This window comes from Ascaphus truei, unplaced genomic scaffold (genome assembly GCF_040206685.1).
Source record: "Ascaphus truei isolate aAscTru1 unplaced genomic scaffold, aAscTru1.hap1 HAP1_SCAFFOLD_1636, whole genome shotgun sequence".
NCBI classification, from domain to species: domain Eukaryota; kingdom Metazoa; phylum Chordata; class Amphibia; order Anura; family Ascaphidae; genus Ascaphus; species Ascaphus truei.
The window spans coordinates 35548-54870 of record NW_027454528.1 but is presented as its reverse complement, the minus strand read 5'-3'; the positions used below and the strand labels follow the sequence as shown (position 1 = coordinate 54870).

The following is a 19323-nucleotide window of genomic DNA, read 5'->3' as shown; positions in this document are numbered from 1 at the left end:
ACAGACACACAGACACACTGACACACACACACACACTGACACACACACACACACACTGACGCACACACACACACACTGACTGACTGACGCACACACACGCATGCGCGCACGCACGCGCACACACACACACTGACTGACACACACACACACTTACTGACGCGCGCGCGCGCACACCCCCACACCCACACACACACACTGACTGACTGACTGACTGCCGCACGCACACACTGACTGACTGAGGCACACACACACGCACACACTGACTGTGTGTGTGTGTGCGTCAGTCAGTCTGTGTGTGTGTTTGTGTTTCTGCGTCAGACTCACTGACGCGCGCGCACACACACTGACTGACGCACACACACTGCATGAAGCTGTAAAGGAGGGAGGGGGGGAACTGGATTGATGTGAATGGGGGACAAACAGAGAGAGGGGGAGGGGTGAGGAGAGAGAGAGGAGCGGGAATATTACATCCCGGGCAACGTCGGGTCTCTCAGCTAGTATAAAATAAACGTAAAGAGAGGGTGCATACCATTCAATGATGGATACAAAAAAAGGAACAACAGGACAGTCACTCTTATACTCCCAGAAAGTGAATATATATATCATTTACGTGAATCACTATCCGTATTTGAAGTGTGTGTGTATATAAATATATATATACATACAAATGAGCATACAGTAATATTTCCATTTGCTATTTGCCTTGCTATGGAGGGTTTTTGTCACTTTTTTACTCACATAACTTCACATATACATACATATATAATATATATATATATATATATATATATATATATATATATATATATATATATATATATATATATGCAGTGGAAGTGTATTGTGTGTATTTACCTACACATTTCAGTAACATACATATACATCTAAATAATATTCACATATACACGTTTGCTATAAATGGAATTATTACAATTTTACATTATATACACGTGCAATGAATGGAATAAACACTGTAATAAGTTTGAAATCGCCTATCCGAGCTGCTATGCATGGCTGATCCCTTTTCTCCAGCTTCCTGGAATGTACTATGAGGAAGATCATGTGACCAGATGCTAGTGCACGTTTAGAGAGGGAGGGCAGTGCTGACAAAGGGGTGTGCCTGGGTTTGTGACAGCACATGAAGGGGCAGTGCCTTAGCAAATGCTTGTTAAAATAGAATACAAGAAAATTGGTCTTTCAAAGTTGTTTTTTTAAAAACAGAAAATGCTAAAAGTATTATTTCTTACTACAGAACTGATTTATTAAAAAAAAACACACATGCAGGATATAGACTGAACTGCAGCTTTAAAGGAATCTGACAAGTTTACAGTAAGGTGCTTTTTTTTTTTTTTAACATGCTCATGGTAAATGCTTTGTTTTCTTCTTCTTCTTTTTTTTTTATCCCCTTGATAATATTGAATGACGTTTGGTGCTAATACTATTTGTCAGTTTTTAAAGCTACAGGTAAAATGCTCTTTTTGCTGTTTGCAGGATAATTATGATTCCACCATTAGCCACACATAAACATAGGTAGAAGATATGTATGAATCCTGTGTCACCATTTTACAAGGTACGAATAAGTCAAACTGACCTTAAGGGTGATTAAATATTAAATTAACAATTACACTTAGTTGTTTGTTTTATTTATTTTTTAAGCCACTGTGTGGTACTACTTTTAATAAGAGTTATGTTTAAGAGCATTTAAAACTTCAGCCAAAAAGTTTAAAGTTAAAATGCTGCAGTGGTTTCTATGTTGCAGTTATGTTATGTTGAGTTATGATTCGTAAGAAAATCAGTGATAATGGTTGTTAACCTTCCAAGGATGGCAGAAGAGCACACAAAGTGTTAAAGAAAGTGATTCCCAAACGGGGGTTTGTGACGTATCTCCAAGGGGTTCGCTCCAAAAAATGAAATGGCGAATCCCAGCCAGTAGAGTTGGTTGCTGTACCCATGTGAGGACTGTGCATTTACTAAGTTCCCAAACTGCACCTTGGCATTGGTGTTATATATGTCAATTATAGCAGGTGCTTCCGAAGTCGCTCCCCACAATGCTTTGCATGCACAGCGGCAAGACATTGTGGGGCCTGACTTTGGAAGCCCCCGCCATAAATGACTACTATACTTAAGTAATAATCCCCTCAGAACAGGGCATTACTGGCCAAGAATGCCCTGGCTGGAAGAGTTGAAGGCCCGAGGCGAAGCCGAGGGACTTTAACCCAGCCAGGGCATTATTGGCCAGTAATGCCCTGTTCTGAGGGGATTGTTACTATTATAGGCTAAATGTAGTCTTATTTCATAAATAATAGACACTTTTGTATATTTAAATAGATTTTTTTTAATTAAAATAAAATGGTAAATACATGAAACCACCTCTATATACGCTTACATTGCAGATATCTATATCCACACATTGCTGCCCCCTCTGTGCACAACACACAACACACACAACACAGCAGCTCTACACACACAAGCACCACACACACACACACTGGAGCTCTAGACACACAACACAGCACTTCTACACACACAACACAGCAGCTCTACACACACAAACTCTGCTGCTACACAAATGCTACACCCATAAACACTGCTACTGACACACACACACACACACACACACACACACACACACACACACACACACTGGAGCTCTATACACACACTGCTGCTACACATGCAACAGCACAACACACACACTGCAGCCACAATAAAAAATGCAGCCACTTACTAAACTTTGCACTCTCCACCCCCACCTCTACACACAGCACCACACAGCACCTCTACACCCCCCCCCCTCACACACACACACAACACAGCACCTCTACACACACAACATACACACACACACACAACACTGCACCTCTATACACAGCACCTCTACACACACACACAAACTGCTGCTACACACATGCTACACCCATAAACACTGTTGCTGACACTGACACACACACTGGAGCTCTATACACACACAGCACCTCTACACAGATATACAACACAACAGCACACACACTACTACTGACACACAGACACACACACACACACACACACACACACACACACACACACACACACACACACACACACACACACACACACACACACACACACACACACACACACACACACACACACACACACTGCAGCCACAAACAAACTGCAGGCAGCCACTTGCTTATTTGCAGACACCATCTCCTCCCCTCCTCCCCCCCCCCCCAATTCAACTGAATCAGCTCGGGAGGGGGAGGAGTCAACCCGTGGCTGATACTTTTAGACCAATCCCCTGCCCTGTCTCAGAGCTGTTACTTAATTCTAATGAATCCCCTGCCCTGTCTCAACTGTTCTGAAAGCTGATTGGCTGGAAATAAACAGATTGAAAACTGCACTTTGCAAGCTGCTTAAATTCCGGGCATTACTGATTGGATAATGCCCGGAATTTTAACCAATCAGAGAGCAGGGTTTTCAATAATGCCCTGAATTTTACTGCTTTAGCCTATAATGTACCACATATGCAGTCTGCACACATTGATGTGCAGTTTTAGTCTTTATTAAGTATGTTTTACCCCCATGAGCTCATGACTATACTGCCTCGGTTGGTCAAACAGTTTTGATAGCAGTAGTGTGATGAGTAGGCTATACAATGTATTAATTGGGGCTTCACAGAATAGATATTTTTCAGCAGGGGGTACACAATGTAAAAAAGGCTGGGAACCATTGGGTGAAGAAAACCCACAAAAAATCATTCCCCTGCACTATTTCTGTGAAATTGAAAATTGATTTGACAGAGAAGTATGTTACTAGACATGCTGTTGATACTTTATTTTAAATGCAATTTATGTTTCTAACTGTTGAAGCTGTGGGCTTTCATTCAGTCCGAGAGAAAATATTGAATCCTGTTGAAATTTCCCATCATTGTCACGTTGGACATTTTTTTTTTTTTCCTTTTTTTTCTCCGAAACTTAGAAACAGAAAGGCAATCAATTACGGGAGGCAGTGAACCTGTATATTGGCATTAATTAATTATTGACCTTGTTATTTAGAGCCGTAGGGCCTATTCAATAAAGTATGATAGGCATTATCGCTCATTAATGGCTATTCACTTTTATGGCTGTTAATGAGCAATAATAGTTAATGTATTTTTTGTAATGACTACAGACAATGGCTTCTCTCTCGTAATGCATTAAAGTGTTCCTTGCCTCTTACTCAGAACAGAATAAATTATTCCTCTAGTATTATAATTTATGCAACAGGAGTGAACATTAAGGCATAAGGATTGCAAATACTTGGTCTGACCAAATTGTCCATTAAGCCCAATAATAGCCTGTCTCCTACAGAGGCAAGTAATGGAAACTTCTGGGAGAACACAGCACAGTACATCACCCAGGTTTTGTCTCCAGCATTAGGAAGTATATAAAGGCACAAAGCATACTTAAATCAGATAAGAGTGAATCTGACCTAAATTATTAATAAATGTGCTTTATTATAGTAAGCAAGCTGTAACAATGAATCCTTATGGCAAGTACATCATTAAGTGCCAGTATCCTGTATTCCGTTGTGTGGAGGTCTTCAATGAATTTGTACCCAAGAGGCTAAATCAAACAGCTTTGTGAGACATTTAAACTCCAACAAAGAAATAGACAAAAATAAACTGACAGAAGACCATTATAAATGGAAAATAAAATATATTTAACAAGAGCAGCATAAACTCTTTATCCACCAACAAACAAACCAAAACGCGGTTCAGCACTAATCCTGCTCCAAACATATTACAAACAACCAATCAAAAGCATTTTTTGTTGCAGACAACTATAAAACATCAGTGAGTCTTTTCAGAAAAACTCTGAAAGTCCAATGCAAACATTAAAGTAAATCTAAAAATAAATGTTACCAAATACATTTGCAGATGCAGCAGAGGTAAATGTTCCCACAATTACACTGTTTTTATCCGACCCCAAAAAAGTATGTGTATGTATATACATACTGTACACACACTTAATTCTTTCTTTTCAGGATGGCCATTGCAATTTATATGATGATGCTTACAGAAGAGGAGGGACCTTCTTTTTAGTTCAGATTGCATTTAGCATATTATCACCAAGAAAACAATATATCACAGAGAGAATTCAGAAGAATGGGTTCAGAAGCACCCCTCTATTTGCACTCAGAACCTAGTACTTATGTATGTTCCTTAAAGCCAAAAGATGAGATCCCTTAGCCAGGAGCTAAAAGCGACGAAAAAAACAAAAACGTTTTAATACATTATTATTTATACACTAAAGGGTTAAAATAAGTGAATAAAATTCCCCACAGAAGAGTGATGGGGAGGGGAGAGGGATATATCAATCCAAATTACTATATTGGTATATATTATCAGAGGATATCCTTGTCTTCTCCTGCGGTGGTAGTATACATGTGATAACCACTAAAACTTAACAGTGGGATTACAATTGCCTTAGTAAGTAGTATAGTGGTGTGACTAACAGTCAGTGGTTGTTTGTCGTTGGTATAGAATGAACAACCCACTATGATTCTCCCACATTGAGATGGCAATATTGTCTCATATTACAGGGTTGCGGCGAACCCAGAAAATATATAAGCCCATAATGGCTATTGTTTCTAGCAGAGGTGCTATGTTTTTAGCAGAGGTGCTACGTAGGGGAACTGCCTCCGGATATCGGGTGGCAGAATCTAATATTACCAATATATGCTGATGTCCCCTAGCAGACTTTATTAGGGGTCCTACTAGATCCATAGCAATCCAGTCAAATGGTACATCTATTATGGGAAGGGGTACCAATGGGCTACGATACGCTTTGAACGGGGCGGTGATCTGACATTCTGGGCATGAGGAGCAATAATTTGTCATTTCTGCCAGAACCCGAGGCCAATAGAAGCTTCGGAGAACCTTTTCTTTTGTCTTTTCCACCCCTAGGTGTCCCCCCAATGGGTGACTATGTGCGAGGTTTAATACTACATTACAGAATGTCCGTGGTACCAACAATTGTTTAGTTATAATGGATTTCCTCCTATCAACCCGATATACTAGTTCATTTTCTAACTCGAAGTAGGGGTAGACAAGTGACCTATCTGGTTGGCCAGGGGTACTATTCTGGTCCCGTATATTCCCCCTTGCTTCGGCTAATGTGGGGTCTTCCCACTGGGCCTTCTTAAAACTCCCAGGACTGACCTCTAGGTCAGCGAAGGTCGTACCCTGTTCTGGGGTGGTAAGCGCCTGTTCAACATCTTGATTTGGGGTATTCCCTACCAAGGTAGCCATGGGAAAGGGAATTTTACAGCACTCTTCCTCTTTCCACTTTTTATATGGGCCTTCGTCAACCTCCATTTCTGAAAAAGGGAAAGGATTTGTTTCTTCTGTTACTTCTTTATGGTCCGCTATTGAACTCTGGGCGCTATTCTGAGAGGAGGACCACATTTTTAGAAAATGGGGAAAGTCGGTCCCTATTAACACATCATGTGCCAGTTTGGGTACTATACCCACTTTGAAATCTAAAGAACCAAACTCTGTTTCAATAAGAACATCAACAGTGGAATATTCATGATTATCCCCATGTATACAACAAATTGCCACTCTTTGTGAACTGTTTACCTGTTTTTTCCCAATGGGCAACAGGTATTCGGACATTAGTGTAACCATACTCCCAGAGTCAAGAAGTGCCCGAACCCTCTTACCATTTACCTTTACAAATGACCAGAGATTGTTATTCAAGGGGTCCTCTGGGCTAGGGCCCATACATTGGGACCCCAACGAATAAGGTTCAACGCTGTTGCATTGCATTGGTTCATCATTTAGTGGGCAGACTTTCGCGGTGTGGCCCCTCTCATAACAATTTACACATTTAGGTACATAGTCTGTGTCCCACTTAGAGCCCTTTTTCGGCTCCCCATGTTGGCTGTTGCCCTTAGTATGCGAGCCACTGTTGCTGGTGCTGTGTGAAGGTGGTCGTCGCTCTTCAGCCCCCCTTAACCCTGGTACCCTTTTACCGTCTCTGGGAGAGTCCTGGAACCTTGGGTAGTGGGGATGCTCCATGACTACGGGTTGCGGGTGCTCTTCTGCTGCATTGTACCTTTCTACGAGGGCCACCAGCTCATCTGCATAGTGGGGGTCACTCCGACTGACCCAACAGCGTAGGGCAGAGGGAAGTTTCCTCAAGAACTGGCCCATGACCAACCGTTCCACGATGTGGCTTGCTGAGTTGATCTCAGGTTGTAGCCACTTCCGAGCGAGGTGGATGAGGTCATACATCTGGCTTCGGGTGGCTTTATCCAACGTGAAGGACCATGCGTGGAACCCTTGGGCGCGAACAGCCGTGGTTATGCCGAGGCGGGCGAGGATCACGAACTTCAATTTTGCATAGACGTTAGCTTCGTCTGGCTCTAGATCAAAGTAAGCCTTCTGGGGTTCGCTGCTTAAGAAGGGTGCAATTAGACTGGCCCACTCAGCTTCTGGCCAACCCTCTCTCTGTGCCGTGCATTCAAAAGTGAGAAAAAAGTGCGTTCAACATCATCCGAGGGCCCCATCTTCTGAAGGTAGTGGCTTGCCCTGGTCATTTTCGGGCCTGGGGCTGCGTCTGCCAGTGGAGTCTTAATGATGGTCTCTCAGGATCTCGAGTTCCTGCTGTAAGCCCTGGGCGAACTGTTGTTGCTCCTCTCTCAGCAAGCGGTTTGTCTCTTGCTGGGTTGCATTCGCCTCTTGCAGGGCTGTTAGCAGCTGTTGCTGGGTTGCATTCGCCTCTTGCAGGGCTGCATTTGTCTGTTGCTGGTTTGCATTTGTCTGTTGCTGGTTTGCATTCGCGCTTAGCAGGGCTGCATTCGCCTGTTGCTGGGTTTCATTCGTCTCTTTCTGGGCAGCGACATTGCGTACCAACGCACTCACCACGTCATCCATCTTGTTCGGGAGGGAGAAAAAGGGGGGGAAAAAAACTTTTTTTTTTTTTTTTTTTAAAGTTCTTTTACCCACAGACCTTTTAGTGTTCTGCCCGCATTCTCCACCATATGTGACAAACGGCTTACTCCGGGGCTCCGCCGTCTGTCCAGGACTGTTAGAACACGGTCTTTTAGGGTAGGTTAAATGACGAGGTGTAACGTGCTGTTCCTTTAAACAGGCTACTGCCTGGTTTATTCAGTCCCAGGCACTGAGACTGCCACACTGCATACAAAAGAAACACAAGCAAAACAAAAGCCTGCTCACCTGAGCAATAACTTAACTGAGGTTTACTCTGACTGGGATTGGGGCGGCTTATCCGCTTCCAACAAACAAAAATAAGGAACTTTGCAATTTGATAAAGGTACAAAATGACTTAACCTGTTTAGAGAGAGGCTTTTCCCCTCTCTGCTTCCAGCAGCCTTCCTGCCTCCAGTCTCTTGGGGAGAGGGGAGAGGAACCAGGAAATCAGCCTTACATACCTTATTTCCATCTAGCAGGACAGGTGACAGAAATCAGGCAGCAGACAAACTCTGGTCTGGATCCCTCACCCCTCAGTTTCAGCACTTGCCAAACTGTGGGATGGAGTGCATGCATTCTGAGGCTGCACTTTCCAGCCTAAACAGGATATAAACCGTTCAGTATCCTGGGAGCCCTATATACGGAATTTATTACCATCCCCTGGTTTCTTTCACAATATATATATATATATATATATGTGTGTATTCACCTCAGTGGAGAAACAGGGAACGTGCCACCACATACTGTAAGTAAGGAACGAATAATGAGATCAAAGTATCTAGCTTAGTAATGCGCTCTAGTGAGTATGGATTTATATATATTTATGTGCATGGCAAATGGAAAGAAATTTAAAATTGTAGATAATAACTTTAAATGTAATACTGTATTTAGGATGGTGTAGGCTAAGACAATATCTTATCATACATGTTTTGTATGAAGATCATTGCGTGTAATTATCAAGCAAGTAATGGAACAGGCTGAAGTGATAGTTAATGTCGGTTGCTATTATTGTACATCAAAGGAAGTTAAATTGCAACTGTATTGCAATAGTATTGTATAAGTACTATGTATGTATGTATGTAAGGAAGTTAGAGTGAGGAATGTAATGGGTAAGGGTAACCAGGCTTCATAATAAAGGTTACACCCTTGGGTCTTGTGGGTCCATGGCAGCTACCTAGCACTATAAGCCAGGGGCCAGTTATCTTTATATGAAAAGTTAAAGTGACCCCTGCTTTTCCACTTTCCATGTTCCCCTTACCCCAGACTCATGAAGCTTGCTGTGTGCAAGTTTTAGGTGGGATATTTGGGTAAGATTGCAATTATTTTGTTTACAGGAGTTTGGGGACCAGAGCTACCGGTAGTACCTTAATTCTTCCTGGCGAGCAGGCATGATTTGCCAGTACACGAGTAGAATTACACCGGGGCTGTCCAGCGTCCCCCAGACTCCTAGTTTTCGAGCACTGATATCTCAGTCCTATATACTCAGTAGTACTCAGTCATGAGTCTCCCCAAGGTCCCCCATGTATTAAAATATGTTCTCCATTGTTTGATTCATTTATTATAAGGCTCTATACAGTCTGCCCGGGCATCCAGCTAGGGTGGCAGCAAGTCTGCATAGAGTCTGTAGTTCAAATGGGAGAGGATGTCCAGAGGTGTGAAAACGTTTTGTGGGCGAGAAAAAGTGAATTGCCAGGTCCGGACTACAAGGGGCAACGGGTGGGGACACCTTTTTTTAGTTGCCAGACTTGGAGCCAGCCCAGCACGTGCATTGAGTTAGCCAGGGAGGATGCAGCCATAGAGTCTTCTCCCCTTGGCTAAAATCATATTTCATGCTCACCCGGCTTTTCAAGCTTGCTTGGCATGCCTACTCCTCTGACGTCAGCTGAGGGACAAGCTCCTCTTTCTATTGGCTGGTGGGGAGGAATTCCCACTCTGCTCCTTCCCCCTCTTTTCTGGAGATAGCCCAACGGAGTGTATGTAAGGTGCTGACCAAGAGAGCCAGTGTGCGCAGACAATAACTTGAGTCGATGAATCTAGGGCGGGCTTCTATTTTTCTCAAATTTGTTGAGCAACCGGCTTCGTTTTCAAGCCTGAAAAGTTTGCCTCGCAGAGACTAAGTAAGACGCGAGGACCAAGTTCTCAGAATTGAATGTAGTGGTCGCGATTGGGAACTGAAACCGAAAAGAGGACCAGAAGAACCGGCATCCAAGCAGGCGCCCTGCACCTAGGAAAGCCTAGATTTCCCATCCCCCCCCCCCCCAGTAAGTGTATTTTTAATTGTTTCTTGTGTATTTCTTGTTGTACTTGGGTTTACCAAAATAAACGCAATTTGTTTTTACTTTCTCATTTTGTCTAATGAATGATCCCGGTAATATATTAATGGTGTAAAAAGTACCTAGTCTCCCGTGACAAGGAGTTCTCAGCATTATGGTGGTATATATCTAGCATATTTGCTATAATCTGTGTGTCGTGCGGGACAACTCACAAACGTCCCTCATGTACCTTGCAGGAGAGAGATTGGGTGCTATTATATTATGTATGATCCTTTTCTAACTGAGTATATTTCCCATGTGGAATAATTTACAATAATATTTATCTCACAAACTGTCCTATTATTAACTCCGTATATATCTGTCACACACAAACTGGTGACATTACAGGGTTTGTACATCAATGCTTGTTCCCTAGGTTACTCTCACTCTTCTCACGCTAAGGAGGTACTTAGGCTTGTTAATTCTCGTGTTAGCTATATTGCCCATCAACAGTATACTGTACGTTATACTCCATTTCCACTAGGCCCCTTCTGGGATTAGCCCAGCTCTCTTATTGGGATCAGTGTCCCGGTGCTGAATACTGTGTACCTCATTTTGGCACACTATGTCTGAGTTATCTGCGGACCTCCCAGTTTGGCCGATCCAACTATGCTCCCTACTTGGAGAACCCCAATGGGATATATGCTTTCTCTTGATGAATCTTGAGAGATATTTAAATCCATTACTACGGGCGCTTGTTGGTTAGGGCACTTTCCCTAACTACAAAACAACAAACAGGGACAGGACAATACTAATATAGTTATTTATACACTGAAACATATTTACACAACTTCACAGTGAGGCCCTCTAACTGCCACTCCGAGGAATCGCTTTCTAGAACATTCTACCAGGCTATTTATACCCGATTGTGATTTCACTGGTCACTGCATAAAGCGGGAGTGGCTTCTTTCCTGCCAAGTCACTCTGCACCATGTGACGAGAGAAGGGCGTTATCCTGCGTGTGCCCACAAAGTTAAACCCTTTAAGGTCGTTAACCCATTAGCTGAAATACTAGTCCTAGGGGATTACACTCATACACTGTATTCCCTCTGTATTTAACATAGTATCTACTATAGTCCTTTAAAATCATTGGTTGGGAACAGGCTGCCCCATGCATCACCTACGATCCCCACCACTGGCCATGCCAGCAGCCCACTCTCCTCCCCATTAGAGTTGTTACTGGTATGGATTGTAGCATCTCACTCCCTGAGCTACCCAATGATAAGTTCCGGTCTACTCCACACCTGTGTTAATCACTGGTTCCTGGAGTGAGACATTATTCACCAGCTCACCAGCATTAGGCTTGTATTATACTAAGCCCGTCCGTCGGCAATGAAAAATACCTGTCTCCCTATGACAGTGTATCCAATGCTGTCGCGCGTGCATACGGTAGTCGGCGTTGGTGCGGCAGCTGTGTGGAGATACAAAGAAATCTGTATTTTCAAGTGACTGCTGTGCCTCGGATACTGTGAGCCAATCACAGTGTGGCCTACCCTTGTGATGTCATGGCCACACCTCCTAGTCACGTTCGTCAGCATTTGGCCTACAGGCCCAAAAAGCGCTCCCCATGTGCACACACTGTGGATAAGAGTGCATTGATTCAGCATGCAGTTTAATATGTATATATATATATATAGTGCAGAATAGAAAATACCAGAAAGACAAGTTTAGACTTTTTAGCCATTAAGACGAGTGGTTAATCAGTATTGAGTGGTCAGTCTGTATACAGTGTATGCATGTAGTTGTTGGTCAGTGACTTGGAGAGAGAGTGTACATGTAGCAGTTTCCATCCTGCTTGTATCTCTGCTTGAAATATAGAAATAAAGTTCTATAATGCTGCAAATCTACTTTGGTCATTTATTGCTGAGCCTTTACTTATACTGCATTAGACAATATCTACTATACCTCTACTGGATTAGTGAATGAGTCGGCATTCAAGGAAGCAACTTATTAATACTTATTAATAAGCAAATATGCATCTCCGACACACACAACCGCCTGCTATAATACAAGCCTTAAGAAGCTGACTGGAGGGAACAGGGAGTAGCCGCTACCCACGGCTGCAATGTCCCTTCTGCCTCTGCACCATTTATGTTTTATGTGCATTAATTGTGATCTAGGATAAAGACAATTCTTGTTTTAATTTTTTTCATGAAATGCAAATCTATTGTGAAAATGTAATAGCATTTTTTTTTTTTTTTGCAGGGCAGCTGCAGTTGACTCGTGTACATAAAGACATAATTAATGAAATCACATTTCTACAGTTTTTTGTTTTTTTTAATATTCTGAACTCGAGCTTTTTACATCAAAGATGTCATTCCAATTTAATTTCAATATAGCAGAGACAGAAAGCAATCTTGCTGAATCTGAATTAAGTATAGTATCTCACACTGGTTCTCCAGACTTCATAAACAAAAGGGAAAATCCAAAGAACAGTAAATTGCCATTAGAAGACAACAAACTGCAGCCAGAGACCTCAAGTGAAGTCAAAGAAACAAGATTAATGACATCATTTGGGAAAAACAATAAATTAAACAGTGGCAACATAAGCAATGATTGTCAAGCTGAAGGAAAAACTGCATGCCGTTCATTTGCCACAGAACACAATATTCCAGAAGATGTCAGCAGAGTACTGGAAAATAAAGTTTTTGAAAGCGTTTCAGACCTGCAGTTTGTAAATGTGTCTGTTGTGGAAATGACATTATCAAGTAAAGATTCTTCTAGTGAAAACACAGTGAGCAAAAGTATTACTTCCAACTCTGATCTCATTTCTGGTGTTTACGAAGGAGGAATGAAAATTTGGGAATGCACTTTTGACCTCATCAAATATTTTGAAGATGAGGATGTACATTTTGACGGGAAAAGAGTCTTGGATCTAGGCTGTGGTGCTGGTCTGTTAGGAATAGTAGCTCTTAAACGAAATGCAAAAGAAGTGCATTTCCAAGACTACAATCGCACTGTAATAGAAGAGATAACGATGCCTAATACACTAGTGAACTGTGATAGTGATCATTCTGAGTCCATTGAAGAAGAACCTGGTCGAAAAAGGCATAAAAAGTCAGACGTGAAACCTGGGCTCATATCCAAATGTCGTTTCTTCTCGGGGGAATGGTCACAGTTTAGACAGTTAATGCAAAATGAAATACCTCCTGTGAGCTATGATATTATTCTTACATCAGAAACGGTATATAATCCTACCTACTACAACACATTGCATGATACATTTCAACATTTATTGGCAAAAAATGGGATTGTATATGTGGCCAGCAAGTCTCATTATTTTGGTGTTGGCGGGGGTGTGCATCTGTTTGAGACATTTGTTTGTGAGAGAAAAGTGTTCAGCACTAAAACTATTAAGGTCTATGATGAAGGACTTCAAAGATTCCTTATTCATTTGTCATTCAAAAACAATACTTTAGGAGACTAAAAAAGTGTATTTAATTTGGTTTTCAATAAATACATATTATAAAAGCTATTGCATCAACTTTTTTTTCATATTTTCATTATTGGCAAAATTGAGAGAGGAAAAAAAAAATACATCCTGTATCACAAGTAGAAATCCATGACTGAAACGAGAAGTGAATTCTCTGTGCATTTTGTTTCCCATCCAGTATGATTAGTAGACTTCTAATGGAAACCCATATAAATCTTGGAGTGGAACTAGTATCAAACCAAGGAATTTAAAGGTGCAATGCATCATACGACCAAAGTAACACGTTTAATTAGTTGCATTGTGGCGAGTCGTTAGTTAAAAAAAAATAAAAAAATGTAACATCTCTTTTTTTAAAGTTAGTTTGTAAACATGGTGAACGCAGGTCTTGGAGGGGTTTAAATCCCTCTTGTGTCACTGTGAGTTCAGCAACACTTGTGCTACTAGAACTCCCCTTATCTTTATTGGACTCTCTGATAAGGAAAGTTGACTAAAGGTACAAAAAAAACACCTGGTTGATAACACTTGCATCACAGCTACATGCATGGTATTGACCCCTCAATTATGTATAACTTGTTTGGTCAAAAGTCTTTGTCTTCTAAGATAAACCATATTGACTGTTCAGAAGATTTGTGTTTGCATTGTCTCAAGTTTCATTTTTAATCCTGCACAATTTGGCAAAATTGTTGGTTATCTTCAAATTAAGCTCTTCCTTTATTTTATCATTTGTTATCTAGTACTGTGCGTTTTTGCTCTCATTCTCTCCCATACACTCGTTTAGTCAATTGCTTCAATTGAATGGGAAGTGGAAGTCTATATGAAGGGTATGGTACACTATTTTCACTTCCCTTAAATCAGTAGTGGGGACATAACTTTTTAATACAATGGCTGGAAGTCATCAAAGAGCGATCTGCTTTGTGTCCAAATCGGCAACACCTGCCATTGACTTTAATGTTTGGTATCTCCGATTCGGCCGCAATTGTGCCGCTCAGGCTTTGATAATTCATGGTCAGTATTAGATGTGTTATTTGAAAATTACATTAAAATTAATAGCAGCTGCCATTTTTAACCAGGTAAGGAAAGATGCCTGTGCAGTTCTGCAGAACATTTTTAATTTGTACGAATTATTTTGTGAGATTTCAGGGAATAGCAAAATTGCACAGTCAAATGTTTTTTTTTTCAGTTGGGCTACAATTTTATATTTATTTTGAGTTGGTCTACAACATTGAATGCTTAGTATAGAGTTCTTTTGAATAGCTGTTGCAGACAGCCTGCCTTTTTTACTTTTATTTTAAAGCAACAGCTAATTTAAAGAAATAGAAATGCTGCACAAAACTGGATGTCACTGCTAATTGGATTTCTCTTTTCCTTTTCTTTGTTAACTTTCAGAACCATGTTCACACATACTGTAGGGACTGAGTAGGTAAAACATAAGGTTACAACCTCAGTGTAAAGTTCAAGCTGAAATCTATTTCACTTTGGTATCCTATCTTTCACAGATGTTCCTTTCACAAGTATTTTGCCAAACAGTGGCTGGTTTAGTAATGAGAAATCCAACAGTAGGCAATATCAATAATTACAAAAAAGCCATGTATTACTAGCATAAATGGCCCAAAATTCACTATCTTAATTAAATTAATTTGACGTTCTTCTGCTTTGCCGATTAATAAAGTAATGTGTGGAATATACTGTAAGGTATTACAAATTATTTATTAAAGCATTATTAAAATAAAACAAACAAACATGCTCTCTATTTTGAGAAAAGAACGAAGTGCGACTGCAATGAAGAACCAGGAAAACGTTGCACATATGAAGTAGCAGGTCAATAACCATAATATTAGTATTAGTACCAGCATAATGATTTGAACACCTCATCTGTATAAGATCAAGAAGTAAACTCTGCTATATCCTTCCCGAATTGTCAATATTTGCCTTTAAAGTCAATGGCCAATATTGCCGATTCGCATTGCACTTTGATGACTCCGGGGCTTCTTGTTCATGTTTTCCAAGTTACAACTGTACTGTATATAGTTTGCAATTTTTCAATAAGAACAAAGCAGAATTTCTGCCACACTGAAAATGCACATGCAGAATGAACTAGTATTAAGTACTATAATGCTGCTTTAAATACTCAAAACAATTGTTGCCACACCTGTCTCCCAACCCGTCAATGCATCCATAGAGGAAACCTTGACTTGGGTCTTTCCTAGTAAGAGTGGCAAGATCAGCATTATGAGAGTTTTAATGAATAATCCTCAAAGAGCCAGATCTACAAAGGTGGAATGGGACATTTGGCTGTCGCTGCTTCACCACAGACGGCCCCACCGCAGCCAATCCGTCGCTGGAATCCCCGCTGCTTCTAAAGTAAGTATTCTTACTGTTTAGGGTTGGTGGTTAATGTAAGGGTTTTAGTGGTTGGGGTAGAGGGTTTTAGGGTAAGGGCTTTAGGTAGGGGGGTTTAGGGTAAGGACTTGAGATAGGTGGTGTTAGGGTAAGGCACTTAACTTAGTGTGTGGTGGCGAAGTGGCTAGCAGCCGCCAGTGGCCTTGCGAACAAATGTCTTTGGCTGAGTTCAGACAGAATACTACAGTACTGCGTGTCCGTGCCTCTGTCTGCTGGGCGATGTGTGCTCATCCCCAGCAGACAGAATGACACGATTGGAGGCGGGACTTTAAAAAAAAACAAAAAAACTGTGTTTTGTGATTGGCTGACTAAAGTACACGTGACGCGGCTGCCGCTTGAAATGACAACTTCAGTTCTCTCCTTCAAGTGCAGCGGCGTCAACGCTGTACTTCGCCGCCGGGTGTCGTTTTCAGTTTGAAAACTCCCACTCACCAAAGCGAAAGAGTGGTGAACGTGCGTAAGCACGCGCACATCGTATCCTGTCTGAACGAGGTCTTGGACTGCACTTAGACTTAGGTCTGTTAAAAAGGCAAATAATGTGATGAGATTTAGTGTGAGACACGGCAGCCGCTCCTACTGAAGGCATACTACTGGGTGGTCTGTATACTTGCCTCGACATATTATTGCTATCTGCTTCAGCATGAGACTCATTTAACCTGCTTGCCATTTGATGCTTTTACAGGACTGCATTTCTGCTCCACTACTATTCCCTTTGAATTTTAGGCTACACTGTCTGGGACTTGGAGCGTGTATATTTAGGCATTTGTGAGATTTAGTGTGAGGATTACTACACTTCACTCAGGATAAATTCCCGTGGAGAACTACTTGATATTATGTATATACTTTGTACCAGCTACTTGATTTAGTATGTTTCCACCAGGGGTTATTATGTGTAACATCAAACACATTCATGCATGTTTTGACTTTATGGTTTTAGCTCTTTAAGTCAATTGCCGGCAGGCATCCATTAGTTTGGAAGAGGAGTTTGACACCCCTCCTTGAACCCATGGATTACTTTGATTTAAAAGTACTACCTTTTGTGTGTGTGTGTTTCACACTTGGTCACATGTTCTGTTGGCGATACCACATTTAGAATTAATACCTTGTGATTTTTACAGCAATTAACTTGTCACAAACTTACATATAAGTGACTTGGACACGGTACATATGTTTTTTTTTTAAGTATTTTATTTTTTGTTTGTCTGATCATTGTATATTTAATAATACATTTTGATACATTTTTGCTTACAAACCTTGAGTGCCCCGCAATTGGAGTTTCTACCGTACAAATCCTGTCTTTTGGGACTTTTATCTTTTTTGTAGTCCATGAAGTATTACTCCTGGGAGCACCGCCTCATTGATTAAGTATGGTTGGGCAGCTGTCATTTATTGGTTGAAGTGCTTCTCTCTGCCCCTTTTGTCCCAAATAATGTGATGTTACCTAAATAATTAACAAACATTATTTTCCCTGCGTTTAAGGGGTATCCACATAACTAAATATATGCAAAGGCATATATAGCATAGGCTTAATGCCATGTTAAGGTAGCATTGCCTTGCGTTGGCTTCAAATAACATGGTGTTAATCCTATGTTGCCCAAAGGCAGCAAGGTCCCATCAAGACCCTGAATAGGTGTTTATTTAAAGTTACAAAAGAGAAGACCTAACCAATCAGGGCGGTGGGCTATGCCAGTGCATAAGGACAGCCCGAAGGGACGGACGGGGCTTTGGAGCGTGGTAAATTGGAACTGAGCTGACGGGGATTCCAGCTCCATACCTTACACTCCGTTTTTGGAGTGTGTTCTCTCCCAGCAGGCAGGCGTGTCCTTCCCCAGCTCATCATTTTCACTGCACTTGGCACCACACAGAGGCTAGCCTGTGACTCATGGTATGATAGCCATTGTTACCGGCCCAGGCATACAAGGAATCACACAGAAACACTAGTAAGACCCACAAATACATAATAAACGGTATACACGGATAACTAACTACAGTTATATTGTACATTTGCATTCATTTTAGTTCTTTAAGCATAATTTGCAAATGAATGAAAATCAGTACTTGAGAATTTTTGTTATGATGTTGATGTAGCCCAATCACGGCCACGAGCAGTGTCTTGCTGCCCTGAAGGGATAATGCTGTGGGGGTCCATGCTTTTAAATGGAACCCAGCAGCGTATATATTTCTCTTGATGAGTCTTGATCTGGGGAGAGAGAGTACCATTGCTCACCTTTCAGATGAGCAGCACGCACTCACATTGTTTATTATTTTTTTAACTGGTTTGAAGCAGGAGTTTTCCGGCACAGAAACCCCCCATTAATTTCAAGTCCAGGGACCCCATGTTTACTGAGGTAAACCCGAAGAGGGTGCTGGTATCTCCTGGAAGTTTAAATCTTTTGCATCGCGGTCAACGTGACCAGGACATTAAAACAGTGCTGAGATACTGGCACCCACTACGGAGGTTTGAACCTCGAGGAAATGGGTCCTTGAACCTGAAATTCTCTCTGAAGACCCCCTGCTCCAAACCTGTGTAAAAAATAATAATGAACACAAGCTTAATTCCCTTCATGGCTAACCTCTAAAGCAAGGGATCACAATATTTTTTCCCTGCGCCCCCTGTCGTTTTTCCCTCTCCCCCCACCCCCTGCTTACCTTGGTCCCGGCGTCATGACACCGTGTTGCCATGGCAACACGTCACGAGAAGCATCTGAACCAAGGTAAGGAGAAGTTTACAGAGCCCTTTAAGCTCCCCCGGCATTCATTTAAATGCCTTCGGGAAGCACACAGGGCCTCTGTAAACCCACGCCCCCTCGACAGCGAATCTCATGCCCCCCACTTTGCGCACCCCTCATCTAAGGTATTGAAGGCATTAACCCCATCTCCCACCCACCCGCACTAACGCAAAGAAACATACCCCCCCCTTTACAAATGCCCAATATCCCTATTAGCCAAATGTGGGCATTAACCAAAATAACATTAACAAATTTACGTTAAAAAAAAAAAAAAATTTTTAAATTGTAAACATAGAATGTAAGTATTTAACCCGGTGAGGGAATCAGCGCAGTAGATGGCAGTGCTTGGCCACAATTGTTGGTAGGAGCGACTGGATGGTGTGGGACAGAAGCCCTGAGTACAGGCTATTTGGATGCTACTTTTGAGAGGTTAGTTTTAAGGTTGGTCTGTATTAAATTAGATGGGGTGTATGTATGTATGTATGTATA

The 19323-nt window shown here is 41.6% G+C and overlaps 1 protein-coding gene across 1 annotated transcript; it reads left to right on the top strand.

The window, feature by feature from the left end:
- Window positions 1-12483: 12483 nt before the first annotated feature.
- Window positions 12484-13725, top strand: METTL18 (methyltransferase 18, RPL3 N3(tau)-histidine). The gene has a single exon (XM_075581860.1). It carries the CDS (start codon window positions 12584-12586, stop codon window positions 13697-13699), a length of 1116 nt encoding a protein of 371 aa, XP_075437975.1. The 5' UTR covers window positions 12484-12583; the 3' UTR covers window positions 13700-13725.
- Window positions 13726-19323: the final 5598 nt, after the last annotated feature.

Bases quoted from the DNA above. Each gene is read 5' to 3' on its own strand.
- METTL18 (XM_075581860.1), top strand. From the start codon at position 12,584: ATGTCATTCCAATTTAATTTCAATATAGCAGAGACAGAAAGCAATCTT.